Genomic DNA, 19,171 nt, shown 5'->3' on the forward strand with positions numbered 1-19,171 from the left:
ATTGTCAAAAAGGCCATGCTAAATGGGTGGAGAGTTGTAATCAAAGCCCTAAATGGTCGAAGGCAGCCCCATATAGAGGAGACATGGTACTATTGTAGTCAATATGGACTTTTCCCTTTGTGTTTGAGAGTAATATTACTCTTAACCCCAAGATGGCCTCCACATTAGAGGGAAAAGGATTGTCATGTGGAAAGATTTATGGGATTCATGTGAATGAGAGCCCATGAAAATCAAAGAACTTAAAGAAAAGTGTGAGCTAGGAGAAAAGAATGTTGATTGGTCATTGCAAGAAATATTGAGTAGATCATAGAGGGAAACCCGCAGTCAAATTGAAAAAGAAAGTAGACTTCCAAATCATCCATCCCATTGTGGCTGCCAAAAGAACAGGTTCATGGAATAAAAATAGCCTCACACCTCAATAGCTACATGGAGGAAGAGATTAGAAGGGGTTGGGAAAGCAAGTCCAAGTGGACAACTTAGCCTCGTACTGTGGAAGGTGATATTCATGAAATTGTTGACCAAAGATAGGGTGGGCAGATTGGGCAAAGGCAAAACAAAGTGTAAATTTTTTGCTAGAAGTAGGGAGTTTGTTATCCACTTATTTTGGTGTTGTAGAGATGCAAAGATACTTTGGGGCATGGTTAAAGAATGGTTTAGGTTTGTTGGCTTTAACGATGCCCTGAAGGTGCGAACAACACTGTTTTGGGATAATGCTAATATCAATGAGAAGACTTTGAAGCTTTAGAACATAACTAAGGCCTTAGTCATTTATCACATGTGGGAAAATAGGGACTTAGTCATGAAGAAGGAGAACAAAATACCAATCAAAGAGCTATTTATGGTACGTAAAAGCTTGTTTTAAAAAAACTGTGGAAAATATCCATTAAGTAAAGAAAATATATATCATTTTTGTACATCAAGGCCCTTGGCCAAAGCACATAGCTTTTTGCAAAACAATTTAAAGATCCAATGACTTTTCTCTATCTTTCTTAAAAAGGCTAGTATTTGATATTTGAGACCAGAGATGTCATCCGCTAGTGAGCACCGCCTACCTAGGTTGAATATGACATTGTTCCTATGCAACTAATATGCTCGAGAGTCATTATTCCTATGTAAGTAAGACTATTTGGCAGTGTCTAGAGTTTTGAGAAAGAAATCTCATGTTTTTTAATTAGCATGCAAGGACTTAGCTGAATGGGACTAATGTTTTGGGCAATGCCTAATCAGGTAAAGGGGGTCGTCTACTAGTGATCCTCCATTATGACTTTTTTTCCCAAGTTGATTCCATGAATATTTTTAAAGTACCAATCTACTTATATCATATAGAACTCAAAGAAAAAAACATTAGCAAATGTTGATATTTTTATCAAGTATCCTAATTATAAATGAAGGGTTCGTAAAAATGACAACGAGGGGCTAATAGAGTGACACTCAAGGATGCATTGCTTTAAGGTTTTACAAAAGTCAAAATATAAACAAATTTACATGGCTCAATCATTTTACTCACATTAAACTCATTTATAATTTGAAAATGTTTATATTAGAATGTTAGGAAGCTTTAAAAAAGCAATCTTTTTACATCTATACTATTAGTTACGGAGAGATGGGGGGTAGGTGCCACGTGGCAACCCCCCACCTCCCCCCAAAAAAAAAAGAGAACGCAGGGACGGGTGCCACGCGTCCAGCACCCCCTCCCCCAAAAAATCGTGCCCGCCCCGGCACTTCGCGCCGGGGCGAGTCTAGGTGAGGAGCGCCTAGTAATTGTTACTCAATAGGGGTGGGGTGGGTTTTCCTTTTAGGGGCCCTCCCTTTACGCTACTTATTGATAGCGATGTATATACACTCGATTATGTAACAGTGAATACGCATTTCAAAATCTTTTTAGGTTAGATATGAATTTTATAAACCATTGGGAATTACAAGAAGGTTTATGTATCAACGTCAGTGGAGACTGGCTAGCTTGCTGTCACGAGTTAGGAGAGATCAGCAGGTCTGCAGACATGCCTCTCTATGACTGCGTGCTGCTGCTGAGGCCCTCGCTGGACATGCGAAGTGTGGTGAGCACTCTGAAGAGCTTGGGTGGCCTGGTGTGCGGGCGAGGAGGCGTGGTCACTGACGTCAAAGCTTTCGGGACCATCCACCTCGCCTTCACCATCAAGAAGTTCAGTGAGCGATTCAATCAGGTTCCCCCACCCTCCCTTCCATGTCAATCTTTGGCTTGCAAGGAAACGTTGTAGAAGGCATTTGTCTGTCGATTTGCTACATGGCCTGCATTTCGCTGCATTCTTAATGCGTTTGAAAACCGCAGGCCTCCTTCGACCTTTCCTTGACGTTGCAATTACTCAGGATGTCTTAGCAATGCTCATCAAATGCCTTTCAACTCTGTGCTTATATCACCGTAGAGCTATGTGAAGATGATGGTTAATGTTGACCCACAGTTTTCTGATGTGTTCAAAAAAACAACCCCCCTCCCTCCCTCCCTCCCTCCCTCCCTCCCTTCCTTTCCCCCGAAAAAAAGGATCCATATTGCCATCATAAGGTAAGATACGGGGACCTGCTAGCATTTCTTGTATTTTATGCTGGTCATCTCTTGGTTGTGAGCTTCATCACAGTTTGACAGAGACATTGAAGCTCTGACAGCCCTTGCATTTCATTTTTAGTGTGGTCACGTTGCTAGTCAATGATCCAGTTTGGTGCATTCAGATTTTTGCCTTTTTTGGCTGCATTCACACTGGCTGGGGGTGGTTCAGCTGAGGCAATAGTATTGTAGCAGATTGACTGCAGCCCATTGGCCGATTTTTGGGTTGGTCTACCAGATTTGGTGGGCTTGTTGTAAATAGTAGCCTCCCTACTGCTGTTAGCAGTCTAGTTAGCTCAGGAGTGAGCTTGGGCATGTAATTCACTAGGCCAAACATTATAGATGCTTTTAGGCATTTTTTACTGGTCATTATTATGTGATTTATGGCATTATTACGGGCTGACCTGATGCATTTATTGCATTATTTTTGGCCCATATATTCAGGCTCCATCCTCTACAGTCATTCATTCATCATCTATAGATTCTAGTGCAGGCCTTGTTGGAGAGAGGGAGCCGGTATCAGTGTGCATGCAGCTAGTGACTCACTGTTGTAGTGACTATCTCGTGTTTGGTATATGGGTTCCATTTCTTGAGCATCTCTTTGAGTTCTCCCTCTCCCTTTACACCGTTCTCTTGTTTTCTTCCGTTTTCTCTTTTCACTCATGTTGTGCAGTCTATTATAGGAGTCTTCTATGCTTTCATTGTTGCATCCACTTCTAACATGGTATCAGATTTTGAGATTGGGGGTCTAACATGGTATCAGATGTTTGTATTCGGGCTGTGAGTGCTTTTTTATGTTGTGGACAGTCTGGCCTCATGGTTTTTTGGTGCTGACCTACTTTCCTCTACTTGTTGCATTTGGGTGACTAGCCTTTGGGGATTTTCCACTTGTTTTCAGCCTTAAATTATTTGCATTTTTATGTTGCTCCGTGTGTTTTTCATTTTTGGCATTATTTTAATTTTGGTGATGCATTCAATGCTGGTTTGTCTGCGTTTTGATGTGTAGCATTTGTGTTTGCAACATCTTGTGCTCCTATAGACTAGGTGACATGGTATTCAGGTTTTTTTTGTCTTTGACTAGTTGTTTCTTCCCGATTTTTGCAGATTTCACTAGTCAATTATCCTTGACACTGCGTGTGAACTCTTGATAGTGCAGTCTATGCTGTGTTTGGCTGTACTGTCTCTCTCTCTCTCTCTCTCTCTCTCTCATCTTCTCTTTCTATTCTCTCTAGATGGCTCCTCCTTGCTATTCTACTAATGATAAACTTCACGACCTTGATTACTTAACTTGGAGCATTGTTATGAAAGTATGGCTTGTGCAAAAGAACTTGTGACATGTTGCTTTTGGAGTTATTGAGCATCCTTAGCCTCCCACTTCTCTTCAAGATGATTGGGACTAGGATGACCACAAGGAATCTGTGCTTATATAGGATTTTGACGATGCTTGTGCATATTTTGCTATTCTTCGATGTATCTCTAAAGAGGTTCTACCTGTTGATACCTTGTGTATGACAGCTTCGACGATATGAGTGAAGCTTCAGATGTTGTATGAGTCTGCCTTGACCATGCGTGCCATTACCCTCTATGGTTAGCTTTAGTGGTTTAAGTTTGAGCCCAAAGATACTATTCAACCATTTGTACTTCATGTCACACAGATACATAATCAACTTCATCATATGCAGCTCTAGAGACCCATCTTGTGGGGATTGTGCTGATGAGCTCCCTCCAGAGTTTGATGGAGTAGGTAATGCTTTGCAAGTCCAGATGTGATCGACACCATTGAGCTTTATATATAGATCCTTAATGTTGCTTGAGCATGAGGTGTCATTGCGGTTATAGGGGAGGTTTCCATTGCAGTATGGTGGCTCCAATAAGGCACTTGCAACTTTTGAGAGAGGTGAGTGGAAGAAGTTGAAGGTGCAGCGTTATTACTATGGTAGAAAGGGACATTTACGCAAGGATTGCAAAGACTTAGCAACTTTGAGCACGGAGGAGGAGAAGAAGTAGAATATGGACTCCTTTGTCAAGTTATCCTCATTTGACTTTGACTCAAATCCTTTGGCCAAGGTGTGGAAGGGGTCATCTTCTTCTGATTGAGGGAAGGGCTTGGTAGCACCTCTTGTTGCTTTGTAGTATAGGTGAGTCTCATCTATACATGCATATAGGTGCATAGATTCTAGAAAGAGACTTTCTAATACATTTAATGAAGTTTGACAGATTTTGAAATCTTGGAGTTAGCATTAGCTTCCAAGTTCATGATGGGTTGTTTCTTGATGAAAGAGAGCAGGATTGACTCTTGTTCAAGCTCACTTGAGGGTACTTTGGCAGTTTGGCCAAAGGTGGGGAATCCATGGTCATGTACACATAGAGGCATCTTTGATAGGACGGTTATGTATGCTACTATGAGGCATTGTTGACAGACACAGAGAGGTGCTACGATTCTTCTCTATCTTTAGATTCTAGTACAATTGCCATCAACATTAGATTCTCTTTGAGGCACCTTGGCGGTGGCTGTTAGCCTACCTACTTTAGCATGTCAGTTTGTCATCTCCTGCTTGTGAGCTTCTGGCAGAGTCTGGTAGGAGACAGAGAAGCTCAGTCAGTTCATTCGGGACTTATGTGTGTTGGCATTTCTTTTCCAGGTGGTAGGTTAGCCCATTTTAGGGCATTTATTGTAGGTCGGCTAGATTATAGGGCTAGTTGGCTAGTTTTGGCTGGTCGACTTGTAGGTTGGCCATATTTAGGGCTAGTTGGCGAGTTTTGGTTGGCTGCCAGTAGGGCAGCTAGATTTGGGGGTGAGGGCTATATATAGCAACCCCCCAATCACTCATTGTATTCTTCTTCTATAGATTTCAGCACTCCATCTCCCGTTCCTCTCCGACATCAGTGCTGTAGTTTATCTCAGCTTGATCTGGTATCCTCATTTATGCTCCGAGCTGCATGCAGGGACTGATTTGTCCACATCCTTGTATTCAACATTCATTTCAGTCAGTGTAGTATTTCTTCCTTCATTTTCTGCTCTCTCTCTCTCTCTCTCTCTCTCTTTGTGTGTCGTGTTTCTTCTTCCATTGCACACTCACATGATATCATTGCCTACCTGAGAGCATGGAGAGATTTCTTATAGAGGAGGACACTAGTCCTCGACCTCCAACCTTCCACTTTGCGTTTTGCTGAGGTGGCACCTCCTGGGCCAAGGTGGTAGCATTTGTGGTGGTTGGTGACAGTTTTTGTGCAATCGGCACAATCTCTTTTTGTCTTGTGTTGCAGATTGCTTGGTGATTGTAGATTCGGAAGATGTTTTTATCAGTTCTTGGGCTTTGATGACTTAGAGGAGGAGCTTTTTTCTCGACACTCCTCTGAGTGGAGATGGGAATATCGAGAGCTTTGTGATTGACAACGAGAGGAGTCTTCTTGAACCCGTCCTTTTGTCCATGTATCTTTGAGGGTTCCATCTATAGTGAAGGCTCCATCGAAAAAGCCTCCATTGGAAGTTTGTATGCCTTCTCTGATTCCCTCTATTTAGGTGCCTATACTCCCTTCTTTACCCAAGGAAGTCAAATTGGATGGTTTCAACTACTCACTATGGTCTTGTAAGGTGGAGTGTTTCCTCGACACCTTTGACTTGTGGGAGCTTGTTTCTTAACCCATTGCTCGTCTCGAGGAGGACCTTGATGATGGGGTTTCAACTTTCCATGGACTGTGCAGCCTTATGGGATTGGCTCAAATCTTGAGCTCGATTGTTTCTCTTCATGAGTTTAGAGGATTCTGTTCTTGTACATGTTCACAGGTTGAAGACCGTGGTGGAAGTGTGGATGAAGCTTATGTCTTTGTATCAACACAAGACGTTCACCCACAAGATTTCCCTTGAGAAGAAATTATGGATGCTCAGTCTTGATGATTCTTCTTCCATGAAGGAGCACATCACGAAGATGGAGGATGAGAGGTGAGCTTGCCTCTCTTGGACGTACGATCTCTTCTGAGGATATGGCGATGATTCTCTTGATTGAGCTGCCATCTCCCCGGTTTGATGTTTTCTACACTAGTCTCATTACCTCGAGGACGCACGACAAACTCTTATGGGAGGAGCTTTCATCGCTTGTCTTGGAGCATGACGAGTGACTCAGAGAGGTGGGGGACCTGTGGTTTTGGCTCCACCAAGGCTTTTACTGCAAGTATAGGTGGCGGGAAGAAGTAGAAGGCCAAGGACAAAGTTAGAAGAGGACAAGAAGGATTCAAAGGAGAAGAAGCCTAAGTGTCCACACTGTGCAAAGGACACTCATCTTGAGGACGAGCGTTGGCAGAAGTACCCCCATTTGAAGCCCAAGGAGAAAGATTCGAAGGCAACCCCAACCACGACAGAGTCCGTCTTTATGCGTGTATTTGTTGACGAGGGTACAACCCTCACCTCTACCACTTAGGTGAAGCCTTGGCTCGTGGATAGTGACGCTTCTTCTCACATGACCTTTAGGATGGATTAGCTTTAGGACATCCATTCTAGAGGGGGCAGAGTCACTATTGGTGACAACTCTATTGTTCCTATTCAAGGTGTGTTGACTTTACCTCTATTCTTTGATAGGCAGTCTTCTTCTGCCAGAGCTCTTTATGTACTGGATTTGGGCTTTAACCTATTGTTTGTCCATGGTCTTACACACAGCTAGGTACCCGAGTCATTTTTACCCAAGATGTAGTTACTGTGGAGGATGCTTCTATAGGTGCAGCTCTTTGGAGAGGTACATAGGAGGGTGGGCTCTACAAGCTCACAGTCTTAGCCGCACGGTCTTCCCACGAGCTTGGGCTGCTTTGGCATGCTCATTATGGGCGCATCTTTATCTTGATGTGATCCGGTGGGCTTTTTGGAAGAAGCCGGTGGAGGGATATCTTGATTTACCTCCTCTTCACATTTTATGCCCTAGCTACTTGAGGGGCAAGCAGCATAGGCTGCCTCACCCACAAGTTGCTTCTCAGAGGGCTTCTTCACTTCTAGAGTTGGTGCATATTGATCTTTGCAGACCTATGGGCACGGCCTCCCTTGGGAAGCCCAAGTATTTGATGCTGATTGTTGATGATTTCAATCGTTATGTGTGGCCTTACTTTCTAGAGTGCAAGAGCGAGGCGTACTCCCGCATCTACAAGTGGAAGGTGTTTGCGGAGATGCAATCTACTTCCAAGTTCGTGGCGTACGAGCTGATCATGGTGACGAGTTTACTTCTCACCTCTTTTCTCAAATTTGCAGGGACCATGGCATTCAGGTGGAGTATTCCCATTCGAGTACGCCATCGGAGAATGGTGTGGTGGAGCGTGTGAATTTGACCATGCTGGAGATGGCTTGTTTGATGTTGGAGCATTGGAGTCTTCCTCAGTCTCTTTGGGGTGAGGTGGTGGCTATCGCGCTTCATATTTGCAACCGATCTCCGACTTTTGCTTTATAGGACATGACTCCATATGAGGCTTTCTTTGGGAAGAAGCCTTCCGTGTCTCATTTTCTTATCTTCGAATGTGATGCATTTGCCCATGCGGACAAGAACAAGAGGCAGATGAAGCTCGACTTGAAGTTGAGGAAGCTCATCTTTGTGGGCTATAGCACAACCACGAAGGGATATTAGCTCTACGTCTTGATGACATGGAAGATTAAGGTGAGCAGGGATGTGATCTTTGATGAGGCTATGGCTTGCGAGGATCCAATTGATGGTTCTCTTCTAGGTGCAACTTCATCATCGCTTGACCCTCCCCCACCTTTAGTACCTCTTCTTCCTTCTAGGTTGCCTCTTAGCACCCCTTCTTCTTCTTTGGCTCCTCCCCCTCCCCCTCCCCCTCCCCCTCCCCCTCCTCTTCCTCCTCCTTTACCCTCTACCCTGGCTCCCTTTCCACCTTTGGCAGATGTGACTTCTTCATCGAGTTCTTCCACCCCTTCAGCCTCCCCTCAGGAGTCTTCTAGGGACATTGCTATCAGAGGCGGAGCCTTCTTCAGACGTCTCGGATGTCTACTATTCTGGCTATTTTGGCACTTGCAGCCCAACACCGGTGGCCTGTTTATCAGATGGATGTCAAGTTAGCCTTCTTGAATGGCCTCCTTGAGGAGGAGATCTATGTGTCCCAACCTCCAGGTATTCTTGTGCAAGGAAGGAGGATCATGTCTATAGATTGTGGAAGGCCCTTTGCTTGAAGTAGGCTCCTAGAGCTTGGTACCGGAGGATTGGCCGCTTCTTTGTGTAGAGTGGTTTCCATCGCAATGATCATTACCCCAACCTATACTACAAGGTTAAGGGTGGTTGATGCATTTTTGGTTATTTTGTATGTTGATGATATGATCATTACATGGAGTGACACTTAGGAGGTGGATCATACTCTGGCCATTTTGGAGTAAGAGTTTGACTTGATGAATCTTTGGATCCTACACTTCTTTCTTGGATTGGTGATCTATTAGATGGCGCAAGGCATTTTCATTTCCGAGCACAGATACCTCTTCGAGTTTCTTTTGGAGTTTCATATGGCGGAGTGTTGGCCCATTTCTTGCCCCATGGACCTTGAGTCCAAGCTTGTGGCAGATGGAGTTCCCCTTATAGATGCTACCCGTTACAAGTGTCTTGTTGGCTCTCTTATCTGGCTTACCCCCACATGATCGGATATTTCTTTTGTGGTGGCTTTGTTGGCTTCTTTCATGATGACTCCTACACAGGATCATTGGAGGGCTGCCTTGCGTGCTCTTTGGTATTTACAAGGGACTCGATCCTACAGGATCATGTATGGAGCGGGAGTCACTCTTTTTGGATGGAGTGACTGAGATTGGGCAAGTGATGTGGATTCGAGATGATCCACTACAGGATATGTCTTCTCCCTTGGATCGGGTGCTATTGCTTGGAGCAACAAGAAGCAACCTATTATGGCCCTTTCTTCTACAGAGGCTGAGTATTGGGCCTTATGTTCTACCCCGCTATGGAGGTAGTTTGGCTTTGTCGTATGTTGGCAGAGATTGGCTTTTCACAGACACGACCTACAGAGCTATGTGTGGACAACCAGAGTGCCCTAGCTCTGGCCAAGAACCCAGTGTTACATGCTCGCATGAAGCACATTGAGGTTTAGTACCACTATGTTTGAGGGCAGATTGTGGCTTCGGAGGTGGTGGTGGCCTACTGTCCCACGACGGACAATGCGGCTGATCTCTTCACGAAGCCTTTACCCAAGGCTTTTTTGCTTCATCATATGCGGTTGTTAGGTCTTTAGACCATAGAAACAGGGAACGGCCGTTCCAGCCTATAGGAACGGCCTAACGCGTTTGGCCAGGGAACGTTCCTTGCCGTTCCCCCTGCTGTTCCCTGTTTGGAACGGCCGTTCCAGGCCTGTTTATTGAAAATTGATGTTTTTTTTTTTTTTTTTTGCTTGGGTCATAGTCCTGTCAGAAGTGGAGCAACGGTGGAAGCATAAACATGTGCTGAAATAAACTGCTGAAACACAAGACAAAAAGAGAAAAGAAAAGAACACGATACAGATGAGAACTCAGATGTATGCATGGGAAATGGAATCCATATATCTGAACACGAGACAGTCGCATACAACAGTGAGTCACTGGCTGCGTGGGCACTGGCACTGGCACTGGCTCCTCTCTCCACAGAGTCTGCAAATGGTGAAGGTGATGATGATTGAGGAGCACTGAGTATAAATAGGCTGAAAAAGTGGGGAGCAATAATGCTGGTCGGACAGCATTAATGTTGGCCGACTGGTGCATAAAATGCTCCATTGGCATAAAATGCCATACCAAAAAAATACCTAAAATACCTAATAAAAATGCCCAGCCCAGATCAAGCTCAGACTCACACATGAGCTGACAAATACTCTGCTAACAAGTCCTTCTACCACATATTCACCCATCTCCATTGCCTAATGTGCACACACTAATCTCTCTCTCTCTCTCTCTCTCTCGGGTTGAAGATTCAAAGTGTCAAGACAACCCACAAGCTAATTAGGAGTCCATGCAAAGTTCAAATTTGATGCATTATCAACTCTTGCAAATCAGAATCAAATTTCAGCCGATCCTCAATTCCAAGGTATTCATCCATTTATATTGTCTAATTTCAAGGGAAATTGGGATAATTGGGCCAATTCAAGGCAATTTGGAGCTATGGGGGTAATCGAGTCAATTTTGGGACATTTGGGTCAATTTCATGCATTGACGGGTATTGGGGCAATTAGAGGGACATTCTTTGGGGCAATTTGGGTCATGCAGGACATATTTGGGGCACTTAAGACATGTGCCGTTCCCCCCGTTCCAGGGGTTCCCGTTCCCGTTCCCGTTCCAGGTAACTATGCTTTAGACTCTCCCAAGATATGAGAGGGGGTGTTAGCTTGCCTATTTTGCATGTCAACCTGTCATCTCCTGCTTGTGAGCTTCTGTCAGAGTCTGGGAGGAGATAGAGTTGTGTTAGTTCATTCAGCACTTGTGCGTGCTGGCATTTCTTTTTGAGGTGGCAGGTCGGCCCATTTTAGGGCATGTACTGCAGGTCGGCCAGATTATAGGGCCAGTCGGCTAGTTTTGGCTGGCCACTTGCAGGTCAGCCAGATTATAGGTGTTAGAGATATTATTCCCTGGACAGCAGTGTTGCAGAGCAGTATGGCCGGAGTGCCACGTCAGCAGTCACAGGTGCCACGTCAGCAGAGCAGGAGCCATGTCGGCTGTCGCAGTTGCCACGTGGCAGCGGACTGTTCAGTCCGGACAGAGGCTGAGCAGTCGGACAGGTTTCTTGGCATTTTTTAATGCAGTCGACTGCATTTAATGCAGCCAACCTGATGCTGGACACTATTTTTTCTTGGCTATTTATAGCGAGTCTTTTGGCACACTCTTAGTTATTCACAGGTACTCTTAGCAGTTCGTGGCGATCAGATCGTGATCAGGCCTTGCTGTCCTCGAGGTGTGCACATGGGGTGTCATTGTAGAGGAGGGCATATGCATATATTCTCTTTGCACCCGTGTATATTTGTGCATTCCTATACAGCATTCTACACTGCAGATTTTCTGCGTTTCACTGTCTCCTCTCTCTCTCTCCTCTCTGTGCTCACTCTCTCAGTCTTGGTCCCACGCTTCTGCATTGCTGCACTTTGACATGGTATCAGAGCGGTGAAGACGGACTGATTGATTGAAGAACCTACTTGAAGAGGAGATTTCAGCACGACACAAGGCTGTGTTTCCAGCATTTGAGGGTGAGCAAGAGGGCTGCGCATCGGAACAAGGCTGGAGCGAGTGTGGGCGTGCGGGAAAGGAGTCCAATTGGTGAATTTGCTAAACGTTGTTGCTGTTTCAAGGGGAGGAAGGCGAGAAAGGCTGTGTTTTAGGCCTTCCATTTTGCAGATTTTACCTTTTTATCGCCTTCGGCGGCTGAAGAAGGTTCGAGAAGCGGAGGAAAGAGCCCTAACAGGCTGCGTTTTCACAGTTAGAGGGGGTTGCTTTTGTGTTTGTGCAGGCATTGCAGGTGAACATGTCTACCGAGACTGACTTGGAGTTCTAGGCGATCATGGACATGAAGGTGCTTGTCCTACCGACTCTTCTATCAAATCAGAAGCTTGATGGTGACAATTACCGCATTTGGCGTGTGATGATGTTGGCCATTTTGGAGTCTTATGATTTGGCGGAGCTTGTGATGGAGGAGATTAACCGGCCCTTGGTGAGAGATGAGTCCAAACTCTCTTCCAATGCTCGTGCGGAGTTGACCAAGGCCCAGTCTCATTGGGACAAACTGAATGCCAAGATTCGTTCTTTTCTTTTTGTCTTGTACTACAGTCATGATAGCTCACATCGAGCACTCAACGGTGGCTCGAGAGATTTGACTAGAGCTCGACTAGATGTATAACCGGATGACCCTGATGAAGAGGGTTTTTATGGAGGTGCAGATGCGGACCTTGCCCGTGAATAAGTCTTCTTTGCTTCGAGAACACATCAACAAGCTTCAGCAGCTTCAAATGTAGGTTCAAAATGCGGGGAAGCCTATTTCCTCTGAAGACATGGCGATCACTTTATTGTTCCAGTTGCCGCCATGATTCGGTACTTTTTATTCCGCTCTTATTGCATCAAGGCGGGAGTTGACTCTTCGATGGGAATAGCTGGTTTCTATGGTCTTGGACCAAGAGGAACAATTGAAGGGACAAAATACTTCCAAATCGGAGGCATTGGTTGGTCAAGCCTCTTACAAGAAGGGGAAGGACCAAAAGAAGAAGGAGGATAACAAATCCAAGAAGGACAAGGAGAAGGAATCGACCTGCCATATTTGTGATAAGACCGGTCATTGGAAGAAAGATTGCCCCTTGACAAAGACAAGAAGAACACCAAGAAGAAGGACCATGAGGATTCTGGAGCAGTGGTTGCACTCTCAGCAGCTGCTTTTCTACATTCAACGGTCATTGAGGACCCTGCACCGAAGACTTCTGATGCTACGATGACACCTCCCTAGGCTCGAGAGTGGATGGTGGATAGTGGTGCCTCTTGGCACATGACTCCTCCCCTTGGTGTTACCCATTTGCGATCGTGTGGATAGATTCTCATTGGAGACAGCTCTTCTGTGTCTATTGCTACACGGGGTGAGATGCAACTAATTCCAGATGGACGTGATGGTACCCACACTTCCGAGGTGTTGCATGTGCCAAGTTTAGGGTATCATTTGCTTTCGGTCCATAAGATTTGTTTTCTTGGTCTCTTGGTGGAGTTTGACATAATGCTGTTCGAGTTCTTGATTGTGGATCAAGGAAGGTTCTCTCTTTAGGGTATGAGGAGAACGACGTTTATAAATTGAAGTCTTCTACAGCTATTACCTCTCTTCTTACCTCTCAGACACAGTCCGAGCTATGGCATTCTCGGTTTGGCCACTTGAACTATAAGTACCTTCGGAAGGCATTGTGAGGATCGTTTGTTCGAGGTTTGTCGGACATAGTGGTGAGCCAACAGCCATGTGTCTCCTGCATTCGTGGGAAACTACATCGGGATGCGATTCCCAACAAAGCTTCGAGGCGGTCTATTTCACCTATGGAGCTACTATCTACGGATCTTTGTGGCCCAATGAGGATCGAGTCCCTGAAGGGAAGCTTGTACTTCATGTTGATCGTAGATGACTATAGCAGGATGACATGGCCTATTTCTTGGCGTTGAAGTCGGAGGCTTTCTCCTAGTTCAAGGATTGGCTTCTCTTTGAGGAGAACTGATCTGGCCAGAGACTGAAGTCCTTGCGCTCAGACAAGGGTGGTGAATTTGTGTCTAATGAGTTTGCTCGTTTTTGTGCAGATAGGGGCATTCACCAGGAGTTTGCTAACACCAACACTCCTCAAGAGAATGGCATTTTGAAGCGGAAGAACCGAAGTGTGATTCAGATGGCGCGCACCATGATGGAGCACCAACAGACACCTCAGTTTTTGTGGGCCGAGGCAATGGCTACTGCAATCAACATTCTCAATCGATCTCCCACTTCAGCCGTTGATAGGATGAAACCTTTTGAGGCTTACTTTGGGACTAAGCATGATGTCTCTTATTTCAGGATCTTTGGGTGTGACACCTATGTGCACATCTCGAAGATGCAGTGTGACAAGTTTGAGGCGGCTTCCTGACGACAGGTTTTTGTTGGCTACAGCTCCCAGTCCCAAGGTTATCGTTTGTTTGATCCCGTCAAGCGGGATGTCAACACGAGCCGAGATGTGCGGTTCGTGGAAGTTCCAGCCGTTGAGGGGGGTGAGGAGTACCTTGTCCTTGGAGATCCAGGGGAGATTTGGGCTCTCGAGACAATTCCTTTGGAGCCAAAGCCTCTTGATGGAGATTCTTCTTATGATTCCAAGTCTTCCCTTCCACCGGCCACCCCAGTGGAGCTTCCGCTGGTGGATGTAACTGAGTCTTTAGCAGATGGAGAGTGACGGTCAGTCTCCTGTAGTTGGGCCCATGACACACCGAGATTTAGGGATCGAGGGGGCCCTTGAGGAGTGGGAGCCGCTGTCATGGGATTCTTTGCCCATGGTCTAAACATAAAACTTTTATCCTTTACATATATTACTTAGTCATTTGTAATCTAGACATGCTGCATGGAGACTTGCCTAGTGCAATAAATCTTAAAAACCCAAGACCACTAGCATATGGCATGGTGGAATAAAGATGGGGGTTCTTTGTCTTAAAATGCAATAAATTTATCATGGGTCCTTGACAAGATGATTGAATTTTGTCACTTACTCTTAACTTTCCTTGCATTACATGAAGGTGCTACGAGTTTTGCAAGTCATGTTGCATATGACATGGTATATATGAATATGGACAATCATATGGCTTGGATGAGGCCTTGACTACATATGTCAATAATGAAGTTATTCTAGAAACATGACTCACAAGCTCATTAGAAAGAAGAATCACTTAAGTTTACTATCTTTGTGAGCATAGGACATTGCATATGTCTTATACCTTACTTGTGTAACTAATGAGACGTAAAATAATCAAGAAAGAAGTCAAGAAGGGCAACGTGATCTGCGCCGCATTTTGCGGGCAGATCTTAGACTGAACAGGGCGCATCTTGGTTGGGGGAGAAAAGAGCTCCTTCACTACCACAACAAAGGGAGAGAAAGCCATGCAACCACAAAGTAACTGTAGAAGACTCCACTTGACATGTAAGTGCTACTCTTTCCGTGCTTTGACGAAAATGGAAGGCCACTCTTGGTTGTGTAAAACAGGGCTGAACTGTGTATTTAAAGGGCAGCAGCCCATACATAAAAAAGCTCTATGATGAGTCTTAAGGAAAGACTAGGTGTGACCTGTGAATTCCTCTATATGCTGAGTTTGATCTGCCATGTCAAGAGAGACATTAAATTCACTCTCTTGAGTCCTTTAAGAGTTGAATAGGGATTGCTGTTGATCTTCCAATCCTGAAATCTGAAGGGCTGAAGTTCATTTTCTTGCTTTATTGATTAATCTTGATACAAAGGACTCATTCTTGCTCTTGGAAGCTTATTGCAATGTACCATTGTGGAAACCTAAAGAGAGGAGTGTCAAGGAGCCTTCTTGACTTGTTTATGTGAAGAAAGTGGGCTGAATATTTCAGCCCAAACAAAGAATTGTGGGCAGCAGCACTTATCCTTCTCTTCTTGATGATTCATGATCAGCCATTGGTCTTACTTGATAGTAATATGCTTGATGCAAATTGATGTTGCATAAGCATTGTGGAAGGGGTATCAAGAGATCATCTTGATTGCTCTATGTACATGCTTGGGCTGAAATAAGAAGCCAATAACAGGGCCGATAAGGGCAACAGGATTTCCTTCTTCTCTCCTACTTCTACATGCCTATTGCAAGCTACCTTTTGCTTGTACATGGTCTTGATTATAGGGCTGTTTTTGTACTTCATCAAAGTGTCTTCTTGGAAGGTAGAATCCTTGTATATGGGCTGAAATAGGCAGCCCACACAGTGAATTTGTGGATAGCAAGTCCATTTTCTTCTCTTTTGCTTGATATGATATGATAGACACTTGTATTTGGATGTTCTATGCACCCCGTATTAGGGGAAGTTTATGCTTTCATCAAAGGTGAATTCCAAAAGATATTTGGGCTGATTTGGGGCTGATATCTTCAGCCATATTCAGAGATTTAGCTACAACAGAGTTCTTTTAATTCATTTCTTGCTCTACAAAAGACATCTTGTCAAAATATGCAAGTATTATGTGCCCCTATGACAGGGCAATGTTTGTAGACCATTCATAGATGCTTTGAGTTGAATTAAGAGGAACTTTATCTCTTTATTTCTTAACTGTGGTATCTTGTCCTTAACAGAATCTCTATTTGAAGCTCTCTTGAAGCAAGTCTCTTTGCCCTACAAACCTTGTAATTGACTCATAAGCTTTTGTCCCTTTCAGTCTACATTGAATGTAACCATACAAAGTTGATTCATGCTATGGCATCATGTATGAATGATGGGAAGCAAAGTTATGATACATGACAACATATTCTACTTGATTTTATAATTTGTGATTGCTCTTACAATCAAGAAAAACAAGCTTGATTTGAGTTAGAACTCATGAGGTATTACTCTTGTGATCTTTGCTAAGAACATGCAATTGGAAGCTCTATTAACATCTTCAAGGACTTGGCTTGATACCTTTAAACCTTCTCTTATCTCTACCATCTTTGGAGTCTAAGCTCTTGAACCCTCATACATTCTTCTCTCTCTAACCCATGTGATTGACCAAGAAGTACCTCTTGAACCTTTAAACATTCACTGTAATTTACTTATCTCTTGAAGATTGTCTCCATCTATCTTGTCCAATTTTCTTACCAAACCCCTATGGTGATCTTCAACCCTACGCGTTGCGACACTGCAGGATGGACCACGGAGGTCATGGAGGTACCAGGCACATTCTACGGAGCTTGTTGGCTCTAACTATTGTTTGATGACCCATGTTATGTAGGATCGAGAGCCCACTTCAGTGAAGGAGGCTTTGCAGTTTGACCATTGGTGGAAGGCTATGGAAGCCAAGTTGGAGGCTATTGAGAGGAATAACACTTGGAGTCTCACAAGAAGGTGATTGGCGTCAAGTGGGTCTTCAAGACTAAGTACCTTAGCGATGGTTCTTCGGACAAGCACAAGGCCTGCCTTGTTACTAAATGTTTTGCTCAGCGCATAGGCATTGACTTCCATGATACTTTTGCTCCCATTGCTCGTATGGCGACTATTCGAGCTGTTCTTGCCTTTGCTAGCTATAGGAGATGGCCTGTCTATCAGTTGGATGTGAAGTCGACCTTTCTCAATGGTGACTTGTAGGAGGAGATCTATGTAGAGCAGCCTCCTGGCTTTGGATCCTCGGATGGGAAAGTTTACAGGTTGAAGAAGGCCTTGTATAGCCTCAAGCAGGCTCTGCGTGCATGGAACGAGAATTAACTTGTTTCTTCAATTAAAGTTGGGATATCGGCGCTCCAAGGCCGATCCACAGCTTTATGTGCACACTTCCGAGGTTGGTCGTGTGTTGTTTGTATTGTATGTTGATGATTTGATTCTTACAGGTGATTATGTATAGAAGGTCCAAGAGACCAAGATAATTTTACATTAGACGTTCGAGATGACGGATTTAGGGCTTTTTCATTTCTTCTTGGGTCATGAGATTTATCAGTCTCAGAGGGGGATTTTCATCTCTCAGTGGAGATACATTCAGGAGCTCTTGGTGACTTTTGAGATGGAGACTTGTTGAACCATTTCTACTCCTATGGATCTAAACTGGAAGGCTACTTCACACCTAGCTTCTCCCTTGCCGAGTGCTTTCCGCTACCGTCAATTGATTGGCTCCTTGATTTGGCTACTCAAGACTCGTGTTGATCTTTGTTTTGTTGTGGGTCTTTTGGCGAGGTTCATGAGTGAACCCCAATAGGTGCATTGGGAGGCTATCCGAAGGATTCTTCAGTATTTGAGGGGGACCTTTGACTTAGGGATTTCTTATCCAACAGGTACAGATGCTTCAGATCTTGTGCTTACCGGTTGGAGTGTCTCGAATTGGACTCGGATTGGGCTGGCGATGTGGACCACCGGTGGTCCATTACGGGCTATTGTTTTACCTTGAGTACAGGAGTTATCTCATGGAGTGGCAAGAAGCAGCCCATGGTATCCCTTTTTTCTACTGAGGCGGAGTATCGGGACGCGTCTTCCACCACATGTGAGGTTGTGTGGCTTTGGAGATTGTTGGAGGATCTTGATTGCCCCTAGACTCGTCCTACTCTTTCGTGGTGCAACAATGAGAGTTGCATTGCCTTGGTACGGAATCTTATATTCCATGTTCGGACGAAGCACATTGAGATAGAGTATCACTTCATTCGGGAGAAGCTTTTGGATGGGACCATTGATGTGGAATACTACAAGATGGAGGATAATCTTGCAAATTTATTTACGAAGGCGCTTCTCCAGGCTCTTCTTCAGAGACATGCTAGATCCCTCAATCTTTTGACTTGTCCAGGATTTGAGAGGGAGTGTTAGAGATATCATTCCCTAGACAGCAGTGTTGCAGAGCAGTATGGCCAGAGTGCCACGCTAGTAGTTGCAGGAGCCACGTCAGCAGGGTAAGAGCCACGTCGGCTGTCGCAGGTGCCATGTGGCAGCGGACTGTTCAATCGGACAGAGGCTGAGCAGTCGGACAGGTTTTTTGGCATTTTTTAATGCAGTCGGCTGCATTTAATGCAGCTGACCTGATGCTGACACTATTTTTTCTTGGCTATTTATAGCCAGTCTTTTGGCGCGCACACAGTTATTCACAAGTACTCTCAGCAATTCGTGAAGATCAGATCGTGATTAGGCCTTGCTGTCCTCGAGGTGTGCACGTGGGGTGACATTGTAGAGGACATACACAGATATTCTCTCTGCACCCATGTATATTTCTGCATTCCTATACAACATTCTACACTGCAGATTTTCTGCGTTTCATTGTCTCCTCTCTCTCTCCTCTCTGTGTTCACTCTCTCTCAGTCTTGGTCCCATGCTTCCGCATTGCTGCACTATGACAATAGGGCCAGTCAGCCAGTTTTGGCTGGCTGCCAGCAGGTTGGTCAGATTTGGGGGGTGAGGGCTATATATAGCAGCCCCCCTAGTCACTCATTGTATTCTTCTTTTG

At 44.7% G+C, this 19,171-nt stretch overlaps 1 protein-coding gene across 3 annotated transcripts in view; it reads left to right on the forward strand.

Annotated features, from left to right (window-relative positions):
• The first annotated feature begins 1,875 nt into the window (after positions 1-1,875).
• The window catches only part of LOC148034450 (Translation elongation factor EF1B/ribosomal protein S6 family protein), a 48,398-nt gene continuing 31,102 nt past the window's right edge, over positions 1,876-19,171 (forward strand). Inside the window, exon 1 of one of the 3 annotated variants that reach the window (XR_015691079.1) lies at positions 1,876-2,183. Coding sequence is in view for 2 of the 3 variants with exons in the window: in XM_087679385.1 (XP_087535511.1) it covers positions 1,893-2,183 (291 nt within the window). In the remaining variant the exon portion in view is untranslated. The remainder of the gene's footprint in view (positions 2,184-19,171) is intronic. The other 2 variants (XM_087679385.1, XM_087679386.1) reach the window with 2 other exon arrangements.

This window comes from Lygodium microphyllum, chromosome 6 (assembly GCF_053477565.2).
Source record: "Lygodium microphyllum isolate KBCC chromosome 6, Lygodium_microphyllum_v1.1.10, whole genome shotgun sequence".
NCBI lineage: Eukaryota > Viridiplantae > Streptophyta > Polypodiopsida > Schizaeales > Lygodiaceae > Lygodium > Lygodium microphyllum.